Here is a 23,669-nt window from a genome sequence, read left to right as displayed (position 1 = left end):
TCGCACAACTTTGGCTTGTACATTTCAAACGAGATCATTCACAGCTACGAGTCGTCTTAATGGCTGAACACTTTCAGAGCCGGGTTTTTTTTTTGTGTCGTGCCCCTGAAAAAGCCAGCAGTAATTTACTGGAAATGAACCACGTGACGAGGAGGAAACAGACCTCGACTTGTTCCGTGCGTCGCAGTAGTTTATACATGTCGCTCTGCAGACGGATGCATTTCTCTAGATTTCCGCTTTCGCTCGAGACGGCCGCATTTAGCAAGAAACATTCGCCGCCGTTACAAAGAGGTTATTTAAATATTCTTTTTTTATGCACACACAACATAATAAACACACAAGCAACTGAAAAAAATCCCATAGGGACGAAATTATTCAGTTTTTTTTTACATTTTGAATGAACCTTCCCCTCTCTCTCTCTATTTGTCGTGATGATACACAAACGCACAACAAAAACCGGGAGTCCAAAATAACTGCAGGCGATTTCTGAACACAGCACCATGGTAGAGCGTAACGCAACACAAAAATGCAGCAAAAGTGGCTTCTTTTTCCCAAAAAATAAATATGCTTGTATACACTCATGAAGTAAAACCACCATATATCACACGCAACGTAGGTTTAGCACACCGATGAAGGCCAGCACAGATTATTTGGGGTCTCTTGAAAGGCTTGAATTCACACCACGGCATCAGTTCACGGTTGTGTTCCGTGGTTTTTGACAACGCGCGGTGAAGGAGTAGACAGAACAAGCGCGATAGGAACGAATAGAAAACATGTATCTGTCTAACGACTGCTTTGATCAGAGACGGATGGGATACGAAGCGAACCGAACAAATGCATGTGTGTCATTTTACTCTGTTTCTTTGTAAAAAAAAAAAAAAAAAAGTGCATACACCGTTAAATAGCATTACATTAAATAAAAAATGATAATTTGCATGAATACGTGAAGGAGGCTGTAACAGATGCAGGCACATCGATGCGTCTGTTGACCTGAGCTGCAGGCAGCGATCAACAATCGTCCCTCGGTTGTATTTTCTGGAGCAGATGAAAATCCTTGCTTTGGCACGTTCTCTCCGATGAATGGCGTTCAGGACGTCTGAAACGGGACAGGAATAGTTTGGGTTACTCTTGTGTTTTTGGGAATCAAGTCGGCTTATTCAGATTCTTCATGCAAAGCTAATGCCGGTTGTGTTGAGTGCAATCCGGCGGCAACTGCGCTGCAGACGGACAGACTGGCCGAAGTCTGGCTGCCACGCCAACGCCCTAACCTCAGTTTCAACTGTGACATTTCAAGAGCAAATTCTGCAGGATTATTTTACAAAGCATCTCTTACCGGCTATAACGGGGTCTCTTTTTTGTAGGTGAACCCGGGGTCTGATCCCTCAATCTGCAGTTTCAGGGCTTGTTTAAGGCTTAGCTCGGTTTCCCCTATGGGGTAGTTCTCTAGGACATCCTGGTGGCCTCGGCTCTGTACAGTCCGAGGAACGGACACTCGACTCAGGAACACCTGGTGATTCCCTTGCAGGTGATAGTTGGGGTTGGTCATGATGCCATTCCTCCTCTTCTCAGAGCAGCTCTGCTGCTGGATAAAGAATTGATCTTGGCCATGCATCTTTTCCTGCTTAATCGAACCCCCGATCACGATCTTGCAATGCGGATCTTTCAACGCGATGTTTGCTACGGATTTGTTGAGGGCAATCCTTTCGTCGAACTGCGTCATCTCGTACTCCAGAACCTGGCCTTGTGTCGACGCACTCTTCTTGACTTTCTTTTTGTCTCCCAGAGGTCCCTTACTGCTTGACGTCCCATTCCCACTCTTACTTCCATTTGTAGACTTCAGACCCGGTTTTAACTGAGACCAGTCAAAGTCACCGGATGGGGATGATGGCTGCTGGTTGATGGACTTAGTCGTAGAGGATGGGGACACGATAGACTGTCTACTCCGGCTGCGTGGCAGCGAGTGCTGCTGGATTTGCTCTGTGAATGTCAGCCCGTGGAAGCTGTCGATAGGCACGGTCTGCGCCGTGGCTGTGGACGACGTGGTTCTCAAGGAGGAATTCTTCGAACTCTTGAGGGAATTATTGGATAGGGAGGATTTCTGCCTGTCCACTGTCGAATCTGGGGACTCCGACGGAGAACTGAACGCATGGACTGGTCCGTTGGTTACACCGCGTCCGGATGACTGCATGTCTCCTGCCCCGGTACTGCCAGAGCTGCTTGATTTAATGGTGAGGGTCTGCATTTTACCAGTCACGGCCAATGGGTTCTTCTCTTCCATGGTGTGCACTGGCGAGGGACTGCATCCGTTGAGCGTTGTGGCACCGTACTTTTCCAGAAGTTTCATGATCATCGAGTGGCCGCCTTTTGCAGCAACTCTCATTGCCGTGCGTCCAAACTGATCGGCGTGGTTGGGGTCGGCGCCATTTTCAAGAAGTATTTGTACAACCTCTATGTGACCCTCCTGCGCAGCGATACCCAATGCCGTCGCTCCCTGGTTGCACGTGTGATCCACATGTGTGCCGTTCTCAATCAGGAACTGCACAACTTTTGTGTGTCCTTGCCAAGCAGCAGACTGGAGGGCAGATCGTTTCTCATTGTCGCAGGCGTTCACGTCGGCGTGGTAGTTCATCAGCAGCCTCACCATTTCAACATGCCCCTGCCAGCAGGACACATGGAGGGCCGTCCTGCCTTCAGTGTCGCAGGCTTCCACATTGGCACCATTTTCGAGGAAGTACTCCGTCATGGCCAGCTGATTTTCAAGCGCCAATATGTAGAGAGTCGGCCGTCCATCGGCGTCTTTGTAATCCAAGTCGGCGCCATGGCTCAGCAGCAGTTCAACAATGTCCCTGTGGCCTTCGAGCGCAGCCACCCTGAGAGAATTTCTCCCATCATAGCCCCTCTCGTCAATGCAAGACTTGTTTTCCAGGAGAATGTGCGCACAGTCATAATGTCCCTCTTGTGCAGCTAATATCAGCGGGATCCTGCCGTCGTTGTCAACCTCTGTGCAACGGGCACCTTGCTCGATAAGGGCATCGCACACTTGGCGGTGGCCCTCAAATGAAGCCATGTGTAACGGGGTCCAGCCTGCATCGTCCCGGTGATTCTCGTCCAGACCTCTGTCCAGCAGGGTCCTGACCACCTCCACGTTGCCCTGAGCGGACGCTATGCTCAGCACAGTCCTTCCCTCGCTGTCGATGCTGTCGACAGCAGCTCCCCAGAAGAGTAAGGTGTTGACAACGGAGGCGTGGCCCATTGACGCGGCAGCAAGGAGAGGGGTGCGGCCGTTGTTGTCTGTGTGATCCACGTCAGCGCCACCTTCTAACAGCAGGTCAACGACATCAACGTGTCCTTCATAGCCTGCCACAAGTAGGGGAGTCATGCAGTCTTTATCACAGTGGTCAACCTCTGCTCCCCTGTCAATGAGGAGACTCACAACTGAAGCGTGGCCTTTGCTTGCAGGGACGCAGAGAGCAGCGACAGAGAGAGCAGTCCTCCCGTCCACGTCCTCGTGGTTGACTTCAGCTCCATGGTCTAGGAGGTGCTCGACGATCTCTCTGTGTCCCATGTACGCTGCGGCGATCAGAGCCGTCCTTCCTTCATTGTCTGCCTTGTTCACCTCAGCCCCATGCTGAAGAAGGTTCAGCACTATGTCCTCATGGCCTCCCCACGCGGCGGCTCTCAAGGCAGTTCGGCCATCGGCATCGGCACAGTCCACTTTAGCGCCAGCGTAAAGCAGAGCGGACACGACTTCCGAATGCCCACCCCACGCTGCAGAACGCAGGGCGGTCCATCCATCATGATCGGTGTGATTTATGTTGGCCTCACACCCGATTAGGCAGTTGACCACTTTGGTGTGACCCTGCCTTGCAGCAAGAGTAAGTGCCGTTTGTCCGTGGTTGTCCTCTAGCTCCATGTTCGCGCCTCTAGATATCAGCAAGTTGACCACGTCGAGGTTCCCACTGTATGCGGCATTGGCTAGCAGAGTTCTCCCACTGGAATCACACTGGTTCACAGACGCCCCGTTGTCAAGTAATGTCCGTATGGAATCCTCTCTTTCCAGGGCCTGTTGGACGATGCACGACCCGTGGTCGTCCTCGTTGTTTACGTGAGCTCCAGCTTTGACCAGAAGTTGCAGCACCTCTTGTTCTCTTGGTATAGATGTGGTAAGAGAGTCTTTTGCGGGAGTTCCATTCCAAAGCATCCACAAAGCCAGATTAAAGGGCTCGATCTGCAGATTGGAATTGACGAGGTGAAGTGCAAATTCCTGCACTTCAAGCGGCTTCAGCTGCTTTGCCCGACAAGTGTAACTCATCGCTAGCATTCGGTGTCCCTCTGCTGCATTGCACAAGTATTTCTGGGTGCAATGCTTAACATCCAGGAGCCACTCTGCAAAGCTGTAGTGGAAAAGGATTTTGGTACTCCCAAGGCCATCAACCAACAGTTTTGAGAGAATGTCCATCTTTTTCTGAAATTCTTCCATGGTCAGGGTCATGTTTTTGGTCCAGACTGCATGGTACAGTTCCTTGACCGCGAGTGGCCTACAAGTGGCCAAGATTACGTTAAGGATGGGTTGGACTTTGGCAAACTGTTTTCTGACAAATAGCCTCTGGCAGAGCCACAGGTAGAGGCCATTGAGAGTTCCAGGGATGTCCCGGATCTCCCGAAGCATGATGAAGTTCTCCACCACGCCATCGAGCACGCGCTCCAGGTAGAGGAAGCAGCCGCTGCTTTTGATATGGAGTTGGTTGAGCATCTCCGCCGTCTCCTTAGTTAGGTGCTGCCTCAGGGCCTCCTCTTGGTCCAGCCTGTGGAGGATGTACTGTTGCACATCTTTGACGATGTAGGCTTTACGAAGGTCGTCAAGGCTGATTTTACGGAAACCTGAGAGACAAGAAATGGACGTTAGGATTCCGATGATAAGCTGAGCACATGTAGTGGAACTCCGGTTGATTAAATCAGGCATTTACGTTTAACTCAAACCTGAAGAGGTAAATGATAAAATAATTGGCAGCAGTCAGATATCATAGCCAAAACAACCCTAGTCATTGTCTTAAGTCTGACTGAGATCCTGCCCAGTATTTATCCACTGACCTTGCACTATTCTATTTAAGATTAAGCCGACCTCGAATTTCTTCAGGCATGATAATTACCAGCAAAGCAATTAAAATTGTTAAATAAAAGACTTCAAAGAGGAATTAAGAGCACAACCCCTCTGGCTACTGAACGGACACCATCTGCAGCAGCTCACAACCAGATTTAGCCCACAAAACAAAACCATGGCGATTATTGTATGCGTCTGATTTAAATGCAATAATTTACATATTACAAATATACCTGTGCTGTTGCAGATTGATGTACTGAAACATCCTGAAGACTTGAGAGAATGAATATCTTCTCTCAATTCAAAGTTGGTTTATTGGCCAATGAGTCCATGCATTTGTTGTCAGATCTTCCTCTGCTGATTTAAGTACTAATACAAGAATGAAACACGTCTGTTGGTCAGCACTAGTCGTGCAACATGCTCCCAGCACAGACCTTTTACACATCCTCATGAAGAGAGACGTTCCTGCAGCATTAAATGACTCCATAATGGCCTTGGCTAACGGATTTTCAGTGAACTTTGCTCCATGGTAAAACATTCTGTTCACGGCCTGTGTGGCCACCAGCCTCAGGGCAGGAACGGAGCCTTTTTGCATACTTCTATTTACCCTTCCCATGGATCCAGAGGTTGCTGGAACAGGATGCAAGTGTCACCGGCTGGCTCCCTCTGCGTTATTGACATACTGCGCTCTGCTATAACTAACGCCGGGGAAATGAGTGGGCTTTTCCTCCCTGGAGAACTGCATTTATACGTCAGGCTGGGCTTGCATTTCATTAACATTGACTTTTAAAGCCAAAGGTAATTGACGTATTAATTTGAGGCATGTGGCTGACAAAATAAAGCGCCTCTACTTTGGTTTTTAACAGTTAGCTGATTCTTATATAACATGACTATTCCCTCTGCATATAATGAATCAGGCTGCCACCACACCTTGGGGCAGTTCTCTGTTCATTGTGTGGGTAGACATGGCTGTGAAATCTTACTCCGCACTGGGCCAGCGGCTCCCCCACACCTGGAAGCCGATAACACACCTGACGAGTTCACCAGAGTTCCCATGCGGGAGCCGACAGTTTGGACAACAGGATCGGAGCGATGGGTTCTCTTTATCATCTGCTCCCGTGTTTGTTTTAGATAAGCACACCTCCAACCGTGGCCTACAATTATCCCCTTAAACGGCGTCCTTGAGGCCTTTGTTGTGTTTCAAACGGCGATAAAACTCTTGAAACGCGGGGTTCACGGACCGATTGTTTAAGTACATCCTCAAACAGAACAGCACAGAAATCTGAAAAGACTTTACACTTTTCACCTACAATAAAACATTTTATAGCACGGCCACCTCCAAATAAGTAGGGGATATGTTTAAGTATGAACTTAAACCGAATAGAAAGACGTTTGTATATTCAGTCTAAACTGGACGCAACATGAGAGAAATATCGTCCCAGTTATTCACAATTAACTATCTTCTGAATATTTGGTGCTAAAGACGTAAAAGACAGCTGAATAATTTGAATCAAGAACCGTGAAGTGTTGCTCGCTAGCATTAGACCAGAACTCAATGACCCCAACCCACTTTCCGTCTGTTATTGTTTTCAGTTTCGGAGGCCAACGAGGGAGGGGGGACAAGACTTCAGGGTACCCAGAAAAAAAATAAAAAATACGAAATCCAACCCAACCCATTTAATATTTTGTCTTTATGTTGAAGTGTCCTATGCAGACATCAAATTCTACACACTGCTCTTTCGTGTCTATTTTCTCAGGGGAGCAAAATAAAAATGTTTGTGCTGTAGTTTATGATAAGTTTCTCCTACATTCCAGAGTCGCTGACAAACCAATTATAAACATACAGCGACTGGAAAAACTGGAAGAAGGACAAAGAGACGAAAATCCGACTGCTGCCACCATAAAATAAAACACTTGCTTGGCTAAAATATATATATATATACATATATATATATATAAATAAATAAAAAATGTGCAAGAAAGAAAGCACCCGGCAGAAACCTCACAAAAAAAAAAACCTTTAAGTTGGACGGGGCTGAGCTACAATTTCCACTTAAGTCATCAGTAGACTTTGCACGACTTGGATGTCAAATGTGAAGTCATGGCATCATTACTGCCCTAATCACGCAGATAAAGCACTAAAAGGCGACCACAAGGAGAACGTCGTCCAACCCTTATTTGATGATTGCGGTGTAACAAGAACTACTATTAAGAATGCAGGAACGTTCATTGGCTTCCAAGAACCGTTTAGTCTTTGCCTAACCGTCGCGAAGGCCGAGGCTGTGCACCGCTAAAGTAGGCTACGGCGAATGTAGCTCCGCATTGGCCGCTCGACCGAGGTCTGAACGCGAAACAAGCAACAAATGACGAATTGATGAGGGTTGAGAGATGCAGCTCCCCGAGTACAGCTGCTGCTCATTACAGAGCTGGACACCAGCCACAGGAGACACAGCTCTGGGTACAAAAGAGCCACTGTTTGCTGCACTAGATTAATTTCTCTGATGACAAACGAGGCGACGCGTGTTCATTTGCGATGGGAGACTAAGATGTCCGAGCTCATCGGGACAGATCTTTGGGAACGGTAGCGTCTCAAGGCATCACCTTGGGTCATCTGATCCATAACGAAATCAGAAACCCAAGACTCGCTTCGCCGGGCTCTCCAGTAAACCCGTGCTCGACAAACGTCTGTTCGACAGCTGCAGCGTTCCCGGCTCCAAAAAACACGAGAGCGCCAACCCCCTAAACTACAAGTATGTGGATGAGAGTCGGCTCCAACCGTCTGGAAACAACAGTTAAAAAAAAAAAAAAAGAGTTCTGCTATTTAAGCTTTGAAGAAATGCCATTTGATTACATACGCTTCGACGAACGGGCAAATAATGCGGCTAATTCACAAGCGGGAAAGGATAAAGCCCGGCGCTAAGAAGCTTTGACTCTAATGGGACACTAATTTGACTGCAAAGAGACAACGGTTAAAGGGGAACATCATTCAAGCAGGGGGACGGTTCCTGCCACACTAACCCAGGCAAGAAGTACAGAAACCATTAAACAATTAAACTCGTGTTCTGCTGCAGGCACGTGAAAAAACACTCCTGTCCGAACACGCTTCTCGCTGGATTTCCAAACGGGGCGTGAAATAGTTTTCCAGTCAGGCGGGTGGAGGGGCGGGGCAAACGGGAATACCCCGTACACACAGAATAATTACCTGCCTGTTGAAAGTGACCGTTTTGTCAGCAGAGAGAACAGCTGCCAGTTAATCAATTAGGACGGGATGGATGCTTTACGGTCTCGCGTACGCTGCGTTATTGAAGGACTTAAATTAAACCCCCCCCCCCGCTTTACTCATTCCGTGCTGTGACAGCGAGTCCTGCTCTTCGTTTCGTGACATCGGGTAGAACAGAAGTATTTTCAGAGCTAAACGGACTCTTGCGTGTTGAACTGTGGGACACGTCTATGACACACGCCGATACCCACAACACTCTCGCTTCGCTTGCTCCGGTTAATGCGCTTATTGAAAGATGAATTTGCTACTTTGTTTCTTGCTTCACGTGGTTGAACCATTTTGAAACACTTTCTGGCCACTGGGCAACCAGTCTGACCGTCAGCCCCTTTTCATTTTGAAGCGACGTGACTGACGGGAGGTCACCAAGGTGCTGAAAGAGAACCAGTCATAAGTTTGTGCACCTGGTCACTCATTCCATCCCATGATGGACATCTACTCGGGAAGTTGTCTCCATATATCATGAGGCGGCTTTCAGCTGCACAGATGGTTGGAAATCTTATCCAAGGAAAGAAATTCCCAATGAGAACTGAGCTAACGCTGTGAAGCTGGCAGCGAGAAAACACGGCCTTCATTCAAGCTGCCAGTTGGCTAATCTCTGTAATCGGTGAATAATCTGCAACAGATAATCCTGCTTTTGATGCCACAGTCCTTTTCCTTTATTGCCCTGAAGTTGTTTGTTGGCATTTTTTTAAACCCAATGTCTGTTTTTGTTCACTATAAGCTCCCGCTGACCTTGGACTAACCTCATTTATCCAAAGCACATGTTTCCATTCACCTGCACGGGGATTCAAGTCGTGTTTTATAGTCCTTCACCTGCAACAAGACATTATCTGCTTTCAACCTGCGGTGCCAGGAAGCTCTGAAACCATTTAAAAAACAGTTTCCATGGGGTCCAGACTGCAGCGCCGGAAGCTCCATGCTGAGGAGTCGCGTACAGGGGGGGGGGGGCTTGGTCAAAAGTCGGGCCCTTGTTAAATTACCAGAAGTAATGATATGGTAAATATTAAGGTAGAAACCGCTGTACACTCGATTCGCTCGTCATAAAACGACAGACCAGTGCGGCCGTAAAGCAAACGACCCCCCCCTGTACTTGCAAAGTCATCCTTGGCATGCAGGTTAAGATATATAAAAACATATTTACTTTACCCCCCCCCCCCAGAGTGGAATCTGGCGAATGCCAGGAATTCCAACGCATGCGTTCCAACTAAAGTTTAAATGAGACTACACTTAAATGCCCTTCAATTAAAGCAAGAATTGACGAGTCGTATTCCCCGAGTCTTGAAGTGGAAAAATAAGAGTCTCTCACGTCTCTAATAATTTGTCGGGGGCATGCCACATACCAAAGGGGCATCACCTCAGGAAGAAAGAGGCGAGTAAGTTCAGAAACGGCGCTGCTGCAGCGCGGCACCCAAGGTGTTACAGATACAGACGGGGCAGGCCTGTAATTTGCCCGGCTGTCAGACTGCATGGGGGTAAATTACAGTATTCAGCGAGGATTACGGTCTTCGGCTCATCCAAAGTGAGGCTCAACATGCAGCCTCACAGACGACGACTCGTACATGAATGTGGACATAAATCATCTCGTCTGAGGAAGCCAATTTCAAGGGAGGGGGGGGAGCTAATTAAATGTGTTGTCCTTGCTCTTATGATCCAGGCATCGAGGCAAAGACAGAACCAATCCGAAAGAGAAAGGAGGAGGCAGACGTGGCTTTGAGTGTACTTTGCTGGCGGGAGACATTTGCTGAAAGTGCTCTTTGGTTTAATTTTGTGGAATTTAGTCTCAGGCCGTGTGTGTGTTGGAATTTAGACTGTTTTACTCTTCAGAGTGCCTTTGAGCTCCTTTCTCTTATCAGTGCCTGAAAATGTTCTTGGTGTTGAATCACTTTATAAAACTCACAATTGTATTTCACAGTTAAGTTTCAAATTAATCTGTCGCCTTCGTGCAAACGTTCTTCAAATGATACTAAATGCCATTTAGTCGGGAAGCGAGCCGAGCCGTCTTTGTCTCTCTTCGGGGGAACATTCTGCGGCCCAGAAGAAATAAACCGTCCTCGCGGCTTTACGACCGTGTTTGTATAGTCAGTCGGCCAGAAGATCCCGCGGTTGCTCCGGCGGGGTCTCGCATTTGGCCAAATACAAACGATCCGACAAGAACCCCAATCTAAGGAACTGTCGAGAGTTTTGTCGACCTTTAGTTTTCCATCTTGACGACATTCGGGCCTCCGGACAAAAGGGGCTGCCCGGAGATCCGGAGGAGGGCGCATACTTTAAACAGGGCAGCTCGTTTCATTTGTGAGCATCGGTGGTAAATCAGTATCTGCCCCTAGACGGGCGAAGAAAGCTCCATTCACGACACGCCGGTGGATGTGGAAGACGTGGTTCAAGTATTTACCAGGGCGGGCTAGCGGCTATCCGAAGGAAACTTACCCCAGAGTCGCAATTTCCTGAGAGCAGTTGTGGAATTTGTAAAGATTCATCTGGAAGAAGAACTGCAGATTACTTTAGGGTAATGAACTCGAGCCTGATTTGTCATTCTAGGTAGGAAATGAGTAAAGCCCCCCCCCCCCCTCAAGATGCCTCACAGGGTGATCGTTTTCTTAAAGTGTCAACGTGCGGCCGTAACATTCCTCAGGCAGAGCTGGAAATATAACTTAAAGTCTTAATTACAGCGCTGAATCATAGCTAACGGGGGCTGGGGCGTGCATGTGTAGCTGCGGTCCAAGTTTTCCCAACGCCTGCAAAGCCCCCCCCCGTGATCAACTACAGGTCTTAAGGGTAAAATGAGGAAATAAATGAAAACTCGGTGGAAACCCATCTAATTGGAGGTGCCGTGAAACAGCAGAGCAGGAATGTGGTCGTTGAAGCGGCGCTATTGTGCGTCGTGGCTCCAGCAGCACGCCGTTATTATAAAACCCACCACTTCGTCGGTCTTCGTCGCCCACGTAGATCAAATTACCAACGTCTTTCTCAGGGTTTTGGTTTATTCCCTTAAGGTGCGCAGATTTGTCACGACACGCTTCCACGCAGGAAGACGTGCGGCGTTCTTTACAGCAATACGGCGCCGAGCGGAATCGAATCCAAGTCTCAGAACGCCCCGGTTTCGGTAGTTATTTAACTCAGTCGATCTACCCCCCCCCCGCACTGAGGCCTCTCGAGATGGGAGATGGACACAGGTTCGATGCCACCGTCCCCAACCTCATGCTGCTAGCTCTCTCCACCGACGGAGAAAAATAAACCGCCCCCGCTTTGCTGTGATTTACGTGGTCAATCCGGAATCTATTTAACGAGGCGAAAGGAATCGTCGACCTCCTCTCCTGTTAGATCATTAAATCTGCAGTTCCCCCACTGAACTTCAGTCTATTTTCCGTGCTTCAACGAGCGTGCACCTTTTCTCTGATTCACATTTATCCGCCGTACCGTCCCGTGCACGCCGTGCACGCCGCGCTACTCTCAGGAAAACGCCATCGCATCCTTACCGTATGCGGAAACGGCGACTCTGACAAGCGTGCGCCATAAACAATGCCGGCCAGGTGGTAGCCATTACAGTCGTGCCCCCCCCCCCACGCGATAAAAAGATCACACTAGGTTGGATCGAATGCTGCGTTAAAACCAGCTTGTAATTATTTTAACAAGATGGTAATGCGAGGTGCCTGCTTTCGTTTATTTGGGGATAACCACGAACAAATGCACGCCGTCGAAACGTAAGAGAAATCGCCACCTTTGAGTTTGAGAGAGTTGGAGGTGTGCATGTCTTAGGGGTTGTTTCTATTTAAAATGCCAGCCCCCCCCCCCCCCCCCCCCCTATCCCCGTCTCTCTTCCACGCTCCCTCGCTCTCCCTTCTGCCGGAGGCCTTGTTAAATTGGCACAGATTCCCAACCAAAAAATCGCTGCCTAAGTGTTTCCACTCTGCTACCCATAAGGCGGCCTTACAGTAGCGGGGGGGGGGGGGGGGCACGGACAAGTCTCTCTTCATACGTCTGCTTTCACACTCGGGACATTAAGAAGCATTGCTGACCAGTGTTTAGAATGACCGTCTGCTTATTCACGTCTCCTGGACTCTTGGAGACGATGCCGGAGGACCGAGGGTCGAACAAACCGGAGCGATGGCCGAACACGAGGCAGACCGAGCGACCCTTGCAATGATCTCGTCCCCAAACAGGACGGCCTTTGTTCTGCGAGGCTTTGGCCAGGCGGATGCGAATGAAGCCTTCTGCTGCAGAAGTCAGAGCGCCCCCTTCTTTCCTGCTCGGTCTCAGAGGTGATGAAAACTTCCCAACGTGGATTCCTCTCCGAGGCAGACGAGGGGATTCGACAGTCGAGCCCAGAGAGAGGAATGCCGCGTTTCACTCTTTTAGCGTCGCCGGAGACGTTCCAGCTGATGCAGATTGATGCGCGTTGGACTCCGGTGGATTTAACATTAATCATGAAAGGATCTTACATTCCGTCATGCATCGGCGCAGACTTCTGGTCCGACAACTTCTCTGCAAAGGGACCTTTTGGTTAGAGGTCACTCCCCAAACTTTATCGACACTGTGTTCACACAACCGCAGACCAGCGTATACTGGGAAGCCCACACAACCTCCACCCCAGACGAAGTGGGCTAAGCTGGTTTCATGAAAGTACAGTATTTTGGCAGGTCACTCCCGTCTCTGACTCTAAACGCTATTTTTATGAGCCATTTGGCCTGAATTTCAACTCCTCCGGTCTATTTCAGGTCTGGTGCTGCACGAAAAAGATGCATTCACACTGCTGCACTCATAATAGGGAGCAAATGCTAATGGGGGGGGGGGCGTGGTAAGATATTTGTGTCCATCTCGCAGAGCTAAAAGCAGAGGACAAAAGCTTCCTGCGGGTCCATCAGAGCGTTTCAGTGCACAAACTGAACGGAAGTATTGAAAGTCAAATCTGGAGTAAACCCATTCACAAGAACAATCCTGAAAAAGTCCTTTCTGACGAAGAGGCTCGTTTTTTATTTACTGGTGGAGCGATGCGAACAGAAGAGAGGCTGAAGATGACGTTTAGAGTTCATCAGATGAAGACTCGCTGCAGTAGCGTTGCCGAATTGCGTGACTGCTTCCTCTTGTTGCCGCCGCCGCCGCCGATCAGCGCCACAATCGCATAAACGCCACTTACACAGGTCTGACGCTACACTTAGTGTTTCACTTAATCTCCAACGCTGCACCTCATCATTTGAGACCTAATCCAAGCTGTGTTGGATTAGGCTAAAGTGACGATCAAATGGCAGGCAGGCCCTCTGGTTATTATCGTATCTACTTAAAACACAAATAGGCATTAGAAAAACGACGTCTTCTACAAACGCGATGCTTTAAGGCTCGGGGTTGAAGCGTGACTCAACCTTTCAGCTATATAATTCATGCAGATTTCTGATTGGCTCCCTACATGCACAAAGGCAGGGAGTTTGGTCTCATTTCCTGCTGGGGGGGGGGGGGGGGGTACAGAACATTCAGCTTTTAACATGCAGGTAGGACGCCAATGTCAACTAACTAAAGCAATTTAATTCAAACGCGGCGAAAGTATTTCAAGGATTCTCGGAAAAGGGAAAGTTTCCTCTCAGTCCGCGACGGACGGAGAGAAGTTTGCTTTAATTTAACCGGCTCAGCTTTGATGGAGCCATTTCCTTCCTCCTGTTTCTGTGAGAACGTGCGACTCATTCATGCGGCCCCCCAGACAGCTGTGCGTCGCTCTGCGATATTACACAAAGAGGCTCGAGGAGCTCCCGCATCCAGCCGATCTGGAACGCCAGCGGGGGTTTTTACGCAGCGGAGCCGGTCTGCAGAGACTTCCTCCCCCCCACACAGCCAGGTCTGTGATTAATGCCACGCCGGCTCATCGCCGCCCCCTGCATGTCGTCATCATCATCATCATCATCACTTCAGGCTCACCCGTGAACAGTTTAGTGATGGCCTTGTTCTGCCGCCGTGCAGAGCAGACGAGAAGCAGCCAGGGGGGCAGGAAGTCGTGTTGGCTGGCCAGGAGCTCGGCGACCGTCCTGGGGGAGCCGGGGGGCGACCTCTGCTCCCCTTCGCCCAGGTGACAGCCTTCATCAATGGAGTCCACCAGGAGGAAGAGAGACTGCTGAGGAGGCTTAACGCTCAGGAGAGGCAGGAGGACACATCTGAGGACAGAGAGGAGAGAGCGAGAGGGAAACGTCACCGAGCTTGGACGGATTCATGAGACCTGCAGGAAGGTGCGAGCGTTCGGATCGGGGACTGGAAACGATACGGAACCACGCAGGTCGTTCGGAGCGTTGACGTTTAAGTACGTCTCCATCCAACCCGAATGGCATCCATTAACAGTCCTTGTGTGAATGATTTCATCCCGAGCAGAAACATTCATTCATTATTCAGTCAGCCTTCTCGTCGGATGAAAACCTCGCCCGGCAGCTAAATGTTCAGCCTGGACATCAAACGTTCTGCAAACATTTGAGAGTCGGACCTTCAAATGAAACGGCCATTAAACATCGGTCCTGCGGCATCCAGGATGATTAGCGCGCTAACAGAGCTAAAAAAAACACATCTTAACTGCTACATTACCGTCGGATGCAAAGCAGACATGGAATCTCCGCGCTTCGATGCTAACGCGTAGCCTCACTGGAATGAGTCGGCAGCAAACGCGTTCCGTTTCATGTGGGGGTTCTGCTTCTGCTGGCGACATCTGGGTTCCACTGCGGCTGCCAGCCGGACGGCGTCCAACCGGGAGAACGTCATTTCAACAACACTCGATGCTGAGACTCGAGTCTGGATGCTCACCGTCCGTCCCCTCGCCTCTGGCTCCGGAGCCGTTCCCTTTTAAGCATCTACCGCTTTCAGCCCACGTTCATTATCCTGAATCACGCGGCAGCAGAGGCGGGCCGGGGTGAAGGTCTGAGCGCGTTCACGCCAACGACCGACGTGCAGCCGAGGTTGTTTTCAATAACCGCCTCCCCTTTGTCGCAGGAGAGACGCTTCTCCTTTTCAGAAGAATTCACAAATATGAAATTCTAGCTTCTAGCGACCCGCCAGGCCGGTGTCGACCCCCTGCCGGCCTGAGGTCATCCGTGAAGACGGTGCAGCATCCAGACGCTCAACAGGAAGACACCTGCTTTGTTGTGAACCTGCTCAACCCATCAGGAACAGACAATCGCGGCGCTCGCTTTTATCGGCTGCAGCCAGCAGAGAACCGCCGCTGCTGTCTGGGAGCGTAGCCAAGAGGAACGTCCATCCGCGGGGGGGGGGGGTGAATGTGTGCGAATGGTTGCATCTGAGGCAATCAAATCCACAGTGACAGCAAGAGGGCAAAACAAAGAGTCATTCTTCTCCCACAATTCAGCCGGTCAAAGAGTCCAGAAGACAAAGAAAACTCTGAGAGACACGTCAAGCTCAGAAAAAGCTGGTTTATGTCGGCGGAGAAACCTGCAGCGTACCTGAGCCAGAAAATTAGAAGCACTTCAGGCCACACACTGCGCTCCCGGACTATTTTGAGAACTAATTTGGTTCTTGCTGAAGTCCTTAACGTTTGCCCAAGTTGATGCCGGTTGCTATTTAAGACTAGAAAAAGGGGGAAGGTGGGGGAAGTGAAATGTGCTCAATGCACTCGCCATCTGCCGCTTCGCCTACGACTGCAGCGGTCGTCGCTCCCGCCACGCAACGTGCAAAGCGAAGCTTTCAGAGTGGTGTTTAGTGAAGATGTCTGAACCCGGGCAGCGCCGGGCACCGAGCCAACACCCTTACAAATTTACACAGCTCGTTTTATAGCGCAGGGAACAGAGCCTGAAATCCACGCCACATAGTCAAACATGGCGTAAACATGGGGTAAAATACACCGACATGGACGAGGAGGTCGGCGGGCGAGTCGGGCTCCGGGCTTCGGGGAGAGCGCCGCAGACAGAACTTTCCACCGTGATCAAAGAGGCGTGCGCCGTCTCTTCGTTTACCGCGGAGTCGATTTGGAAGTCGCGCGCTCGGCGTCTTTTCATAGCGGTCCTTAGCGGCACGGAGCCGAACGACAACAGCCGAGTCACGCAACGATTCGTTCTACGCGAGAGGAGCGACTCTCTTGCACATTCTCGCCGGTGTGGTTTCTACATTACGCATAACGTGAGCGAAATCGTCCTGCTCAGAGCAATCGCACCGATGGGGACAATGAGCGCGCCCGTCTTCGGTCCTCACCCCCCTTTCTGTCGGCCTGCACGCGCTCGCGTCCTCCTCAATCTGCTTTTTGCTCGACAAGTCTCTGTCGAATGAGCCTCGATTGTTCGAGTCTTGGTGCGAAGCGGCTACAGCCCAGCGGCGCCGCAGACAGACCGGGTTGGGCTGAGAGGCTTTCATTGGACGGACCGGCCTAGCTATCGTTCAAAAACACAGAAACGGCCATTAAACCCGTTGGCTGGAGAATTAGGCAACAATTAAAAAAAACTCGTTATGTTTTAACAACTGCTTCATGCCGAGACGTAAACGATCCTAAAACCGGGCCGATATTTTTCTTTCATAAAACGTCCCCTGATAAGAAGCTCCTCCGTCCACATATCAGCGAGCTGCAGGGTGTCATTTGTGACGCTCCACTTCCTCCAAATCTCCCATTGAACATTTCACCTCCCCTGCTTTCAGTCTCAGGATGCCACCCATGTGCCCGGCGGCCCCCGGCGGCCCCCCCGGTGCGCCACTTTAGTTCTGTATCTGAAGCACTGAATGAAATCCTGCACGGACCTCGTTCCGCCGATGACCCCGGATGACTCTTACAAAGCTTTCAGTGTTCCGACGCCGAACGCTTTACATGCAAAACTTGATTTCCAACGTCAGCCGAGCTTCAGACAAAAGGTTGATTCTAGTTTTTCCGGTCCGGTCCAGAAGATGAAACCGGTTTGATTTCGGAGTATCGGAGTAGAGAGGCAGAAGACGTCTTGGCCTTCCGGGACCTGAGTGTCGTAAGAAGCTAACAAGTTCAATACGGTTTAAAGTTTGATGCTACAAAACCTTCGTCTTATTTACACGGATGCGGCTTCGCATCAAGGCATCAGTTTTTCCTGATTGCCAACCGAACACAACAACGTTCCGAGACCGCAAACCTCCACCAAGGCTGAGCATTCACAACAAAAGGGTCCCGCCTCCCCACAACGTGCATTCCTATTTTCATGCAACATCTGTATTTGGATTCGTTCCGCATGAAGAAATGCGAGAACCTTTTATCCGTGCATCAGTTTTGGCAGAAGGAAAACCGACGTTCCAGAAGCGTCTGAATTTCCTGCTCCCCTTAGCGGATTCTTTCCAGACCTTGACTACCTGTTCTCATCTCTGATGCCTTTCTAGGATTAAAGGCTTATGCAAATCTGTCTTTGACCTTTTGAGCTAAGCAGCTGCCCTCTAAGGTTCTCAGAATAAAAAGGTAAAGATCCTTTATTTGGATCTACTCCAAATGTCAATGATTCCTCCTTTGGGACAACGCCCACTCTTCTGCCAGGCATTACGGTTTTTCTTTTTCCAGATAGCTATAGCGATATAAGGGGGGGGATGCTTGAAAATCTTTGAGTAGATTCAGGATAAAAGAATAAAAAATGCTGTTTTTGGTTAAATTCATAGCGAAGCATTAAGTCCAGTGTGTTTGGATAGAAATCATATCGGCTCCAGTAGCACTAAAGCCCGTCCCACATCAGGCCACACCTGACAGTGATGTCATAACAGGTGTTTTCCCACTCTAAAACAAAGCATCAAACCCCCCCCCCCCCATTTAGAAAGCGCCGCTTTTCTGCCGTCCTTGAGATACGCCAGGATTCGAGCTCCGCTTCGTGGATATTCCCGATCGATTCTGCGCTGGGCTTCGAGCAGACGCATGCCTCCAGCCGTCTGGAGTCAATCTGGGCTTCCGACTAAAACAACAGTTTAAGTAGAAAAGGTCCAAATCCATCATGACCGAGCCGTATCGACGGCCTTTAAACGGGAAGCTCAAGTTAGTGACGGTCTACGAGGTGAAGTTCCGCTTCTGAACACACATGGGAGGTTTTTGTTTTTGGCCTGTTCAAAAATATATCAAAACTTCACATCAGATCCGCTGCTAACAGTTTAGACTTAAAATCATTCAAATCCAGCCTCTTCAAAAATCATCACTTTTTTTCCCCCAACGCGATAATTCAGCCAATTAATGGCTGCCCTGCACACGTGTTTCCGGGCCGGCACACATGCCTCAGATAACCATCCCAAATCCCCAGGCTCTTCCCAAACCAGACGAGGCGAGCATTCCTGGCCAGCTAACCAATGCTGTGAGGGGAATCTGTAATTTCATCCGTTTCGACCGCCTCCCTCTTCGTCCTCCCTCTTCTGCTATCCTCGCACACGTGCAACGCATCCGTCCCCACGCACGCGGGAACGCAGGAACGCGTGGATTCCACCGGGGAAAACAGCCTGCCAAGACAGGTAGACAGGCTTCCGATCGATTCAACGGAACAGAGGTAACAAAGAGCAGCGGGGCAGAGATGACCGATCGATCTCAAGAGGACAATCTCTGCAGGCATTTTTCCAACCGGCTTCTTTCTGCGAGCGATGGGAGGCAAACGCAAACGGATGATTCACGCAGGAGGGGCCGTCCTTGTTTGGGCTCCTCCCAGTCGGAAATGATGTCACATGTTTGAGCCCACCAATCAGGGTTGAGGAGCGTTTGAATCAAAATTTGACGACAGTTGTGGGGTTGTTTGCCAACGTTTCCAAACCACAACTTCATAAATACTCGTTTGTTTATTTAGAGAACTTCTGGAGCTTATTTGTAACTCAACGGTTAGTCTTTGTTATTTAATGTCATTTTTAGGGCTTTTAATCTAAGCCAAAAGCAAGATAAACGTTTTCACATTTTTGTTGAATCACGACCTTAACAAAAGTAAAACAAATATTCAGGCCTGAATGAATCTGTAGTTTTAAGGGTTTAACTTACAAACTGCCCTAATTCACGTAAGATTAAACCCGACGTTCTACAAACATGATTATTTTTAATTTCCTTTTATTAAAATAAGGAAATCAAGCCTCCCCCTCTTCCTCAGTGACCTTTAACCCCTGGTGGTCCAGGTTTACCCCCCCTCCCCTCCCAGTTGGTGACCCCTGCTGCAGACTGATATTCTCGGACGTTGAGTGAGTCCGAGCTCCAGCGCTGCCATAGAAGCGTCATTTATTGAGTGGGACGATAATCTGAGTGGGTTCCCACGCGAGCGTGGAGGCACATCCACGGTAAACCAGCACAAACACGCCCCCACCATCCGCCGGCGCCGTGGAGACGGATGCTGCCCTCAGATCGCTGAGTCACCGCTACCGTTCCTCATCGACTGGCGTTCCTGCATCGCCCCGAAGCTTTTTGTTATCTGTAAAAAAAAAAACACGGCCCTAATCCGCGAGTGGGTTTCCCGCAGCTGAGCGCCACATGAAAGGATCGGGGTCGCTCCCATATCGAATCCCTTAACCCCAAAAATCAGGGCCGCCCGGCGCACCCGTCAAAAAGTCAACACGAAGGAAATAAATAAAACCGCTGAGCTCCCCGGCAGACTTTACGAAACACGCCTCGGTTGAACCGCTTTCAGAAGCGGCTGGAGGGCCGGACTCGTTCCGGAGGGCCGTTTGAGTCAACGTTAGATCAGAAGGGGGACGTCCTTAAAATGCTCCTCGACTTTCTGCCTCACCGTTTCTCATCTTTACGAGATTAATGGGATTAATCGTTATTCACACACAGAGTGTCAAAACCACTTATTGACTCTTCGTTAGTTTAAATGTAAATACTGGGTCCTGTTGTGCCCGGGGTCCCTGCCCGGGTCCCTGCCGGGGTCCCTGCCCGGGTCCCTGCCCGGGTCCCTGCCCGGGTCCCTGCCGGGGTCCCTGCCCGGGGTCCCTGCCGGGGTCCCTGCCCGGGGTCCCTGCCGGGGTCCCTGCCCGGGTCCCTGCCGGGGTCCCTGCCCGTGTCCCTGCCTGCTAGCAACCATCTTGGAGAGAAATATCTCAAACCTCAGTCTCAGGTTCGCAGCAGTAAAATCAGGCTGTTCACCAGTTCAAAGCGGCTCATTCATCATTTCTGAAAGGTGTGCCCTTTAAAGAAACAGAAATACGTCCCGTTACAATTCAAGGCCGGAGAGCTGCCCGGCGACAGACCCACGTAAGGTCGCACCTCCGCTGGGAGGCGGACTTTGTGCCATCAGCAAAACAAAAAGCTGCCGCCTGTAGCTTGGCCAAACGACTGGGTAAACCCCGCCTTTTCGGAGCCGGACCTTTTGTCCAGAAAATGAGGCCAACGGGGAGTTAAAAACAAATTCATTCAAACCGGAGGACTCCGGTGAAAACGCAGCGGCGGCCTCCGACGGAGCCGAGACGGACGCCGGCGAGCGGGAACAATGCGCTTCGGCTTCGGCTACAAATAAACCCGGATGATACGCTTCAGGCAGAACGCACGGAAACGGCTCGCGAGGCGTCGGCTTCACCGTGTGAACACGACGAGATCGTTCCGGGGGGGGGATCCGGGGCAGAAGAAAAGCGAAGCGAAAGGTGAAGCCGCTCTTTATCTGGAGGACGGCGGCTCGCGACCTTTGCTGCGAGGCATTCGCCACGCTGACGCAGCGCATTACTCTCAGCTGCACACAAATACAAGTACAAATACAACGAAGCCGACGGGCGCCGCGCTCCGTTTCGTTTCATCCCAAAGGACGGATTTCCACCTCGATCCGAGCGGTGAGCGACTCGTCTCCCTTTCCGTCAATGGCGGCGCGATCGCTAACATTAGCCACATTAGCATTCGCTTGGCAGCGTCGTCGGATGCTCAGGAATGTCGCTCCGATTGGCTCCTCTGCTCCCACCGACCATCGCCGCGGTAACCGTCCCGCCTTCGAACTCCTCGGGTTTGGATGCAGATCGCTGAGCGGATATAAGCCAGCGAACACAAGAGGCCCTGTCGGATTCTAACACGCGGAATCGCAGCTCTGAGTTGGTCTAAAACCTTCCCTGAAGTTCGTTGCTATAGAAACCGGAACAATAACTTTTACGGCGTGAAGCAAAGGCCCGACACAAGGCCTTCATTTTATCCTCAACGTTAATTATCACAGCGTTGGACCGCTAATAAACTTTAACGCCCTTCCACTTCTCGATCCGACTTTATTTTCTACAACGCTCAGCCGTCGACGGCGCCTCCTGGAGGCCAGGTAGGTTCTCGATCAGCAGGGGGGGGGGGCAGCTCTGATCGTTTGCGTAACGGCAGCGCCTGGAATACTTTCTTTACGCCCGAGATGATGAGCCTTTTGCATCAAAGAGATTTTAAAGGCCTTTGGTTCCAAGTGTAGCGTGATGCAGGTGAGAAGCCCTTCCACGACAGGTCGGGTCTGTTTCCGTCTCCACGGTAACCAGAGGGGGGGGGGGGCACGCTGGAGCCCGATAACGAGCAGACGACAGTACTTCCTTAACAAAAAGAAAGCGTGGGTTGAACTCTGACTCTGGTGAGCGTTTAAAAATAATTTACCTTGCTGAACGTTTGACCCCCCCCCCCCCCCCAGTGTGTGATGCTGAGATGGAGCAATAAGCAGGCGAGAGGCACGAGAGGGCGTGTTCAGCGCCGCCTTCCGGCTGATCTGAGTCGTGCACGGAACCCGAACGCACGCACGTGTTCGAGCGCAGCGCCTTTAAAGCCTCCGCCCACAATAACGCTTCATCCCGATCGGGTTACAGGCCGCCGGGAAGTCCGTAAGCCGAATGCACTTTGGTTTCACAAGCGCACGTCATCTTTCTGCAGTGACTCCGGTCAGCCGGCGAGTCATTCAGCGAGTCGGCCGGCGAGTCGGCCGGCGAGTCGGCCGCTCCCGCAGAATGCCTGACCTCTCTTCAATCACAAGCCGAGAGGACAAGGCCCCACGGGTCACAAAACCGTGACATCAAGTAAGAGGAGAGGCTGCTGAGGTGGAGCTAAGCAAAGAGTGTGAGGAGGAGGGGGAGAAGGGGGGGGGGGGGGTTGCATTGTCCAGGAAAAGCCGATTCCCTGATTTCAGACGTTACCATTTGACTTGGGTTTAACTCTTCGCTCCTCCTCCTCCCAAACAATGACATCGTGTGTGACGCCGCGCGGCGCCCCCCCTGGGACGAGCAGGAGGTGCGTTCTGTGTCGGCCCCCTACCTCTTGAACGCCTCGGTGGGGTTCCTCTCACACTCGCCGGGCTGCAGCGCGCTCTGCGCCGCCGCGTCGCGCACCTTCTCCTCGTACCCCGGCAGCTTCCCGCCGCGGCGGATCTGAGCCACCAGCCCCCGGATGAACCCGCCGACGCACAGCGTGTCCGCGTCGTCCGCGCGGCAGAAGTGGAAGGCCAGTCCCTGCTGGTGCAGCCCCCCCCGGGGGGTCCCCCGAGCCGACGTGGGCCACAGCAGCTCCGTGCACACGGCGGTTTTCCCACTTCCTGGTCCCCCCACCAGCAACACCCCCCAGGAGCCGCCCGATTTCACAGATCCTGAGGTCAGGGTCCCGGGGTTGGACGCACCCCCACCAGGCGTGAGCGGGGGCTGCTTGCCGGGGGTGTCGGCCACCCCGCCGAGACCGTTGGTTTTCTCCTGGAGGCAATGCTGGATCTTGTGGAAGACCCACTCCCGGCAGTAAAAGCGTTTCCCCTGCAGCAAACTGGTTTGGGCCATTTTGAGATTGTGCTGCTGTTCCTCCTGCTCCTCCTCTTCTTCATAGGGGTCCCTTCGTCCCGCCCCTCACAGCTCCAAAGGGGGGGCGCCCGTAAATCTCAACATCCATTCCAGCAGGTGAACAACGTGCTTGCAGCCTCGCCCGTCCCTCGCCGTGGCCGTTCAGAAGAAACCGGCCCGAACGCAATTTAAACGAAAATCGGGGAAAAAAAAAAAAAAAAAAGATTTTCTGCAGGCGGCAAGAAAATCAGCCCGCGCAGAATATCGAGGTCAAAAATAAAAAGAATCAAATCAAAATGGAGGCTAAAACCAGAGGTTTTCCACCAACTTTTTCCACAGCTTCCCCACCGGTGGGCCCGAGCGCTCCTTGTTGTTACGGGTGCGCCGCCTTAGCATGGCGCCGGGCACGGCGGGGCACGTCCACGTGCAAACTGGAAACGATTAGCCATGGGAGCGGCCGATGGATTTCCACTGATGCATTTCAGGCGCTACCGGCGGCGAGCGAAGCGCGTTTCCGTTACATCAGCGCGCCGGCGGCGGCGGTTTCTCCGGGATCCAACCGATCCCTCGATCCCTGGAGAAGACACAGAAATAAAGGATCAACTCGGACCAGAAACATTTTAATCAGGGAAACGTTTGTTTAGAATGAAACCACATTCT

General features: G+C 51.0%; 1 protein-coding gene across 1 annotated transcript; it reads right to left on the bottom strand.

Annotated features, from left to right (window-relative positions):
- Positions 1-1,336: 1,336 nt before the first annotated feature.
- ankrd50 (ankyrin repeat domain 50) lies at positions 1,337-23,069 on the bottom strand. Its single transcript, XM_068740239.1, has 3 exons — positions 22,501-23,069; positions 14,286-14,518; positions 1,337-4,881 (listed from the first exon to the last, which is right to left on the bottom strand). The coding sequence occupies exons 1-3, from the start codon at positions 23,007-23,009 to the stop codon at positions 1,337-1,339; spliced, it is 4,287 nt and encodes a 1,428-aa protein (XP_068596340.1). The 5' UTR covers positions 23,010-23,069.
- Positions 23,070-23,669: the final 600 nt, after the last annotated feature.

The sequence above is a fragment of the Brachionichthys hirsutus genome, chromosome 6, assembly GCF_040956055.1.
Source record: "Brachionichthys hirsutus isolate HB-005 chromosome 6, CSIRO-AGI_Bhir_v1, whole genome shotgun sequence".
Classification (NCBI taxonomy): domain Eukaryota; kingdom Metazoa; phylum Chordata; class Actinopteri; order Lophiiformes; family Brachionichthyidae; genus Brachionichthys; species Brachionichthys hirsutus.
The sequence above is the reverse complement of the archived record's forward strand: the minus strand, read 5'-3'. Positions and strand labels throughout refer to the sequence as shown.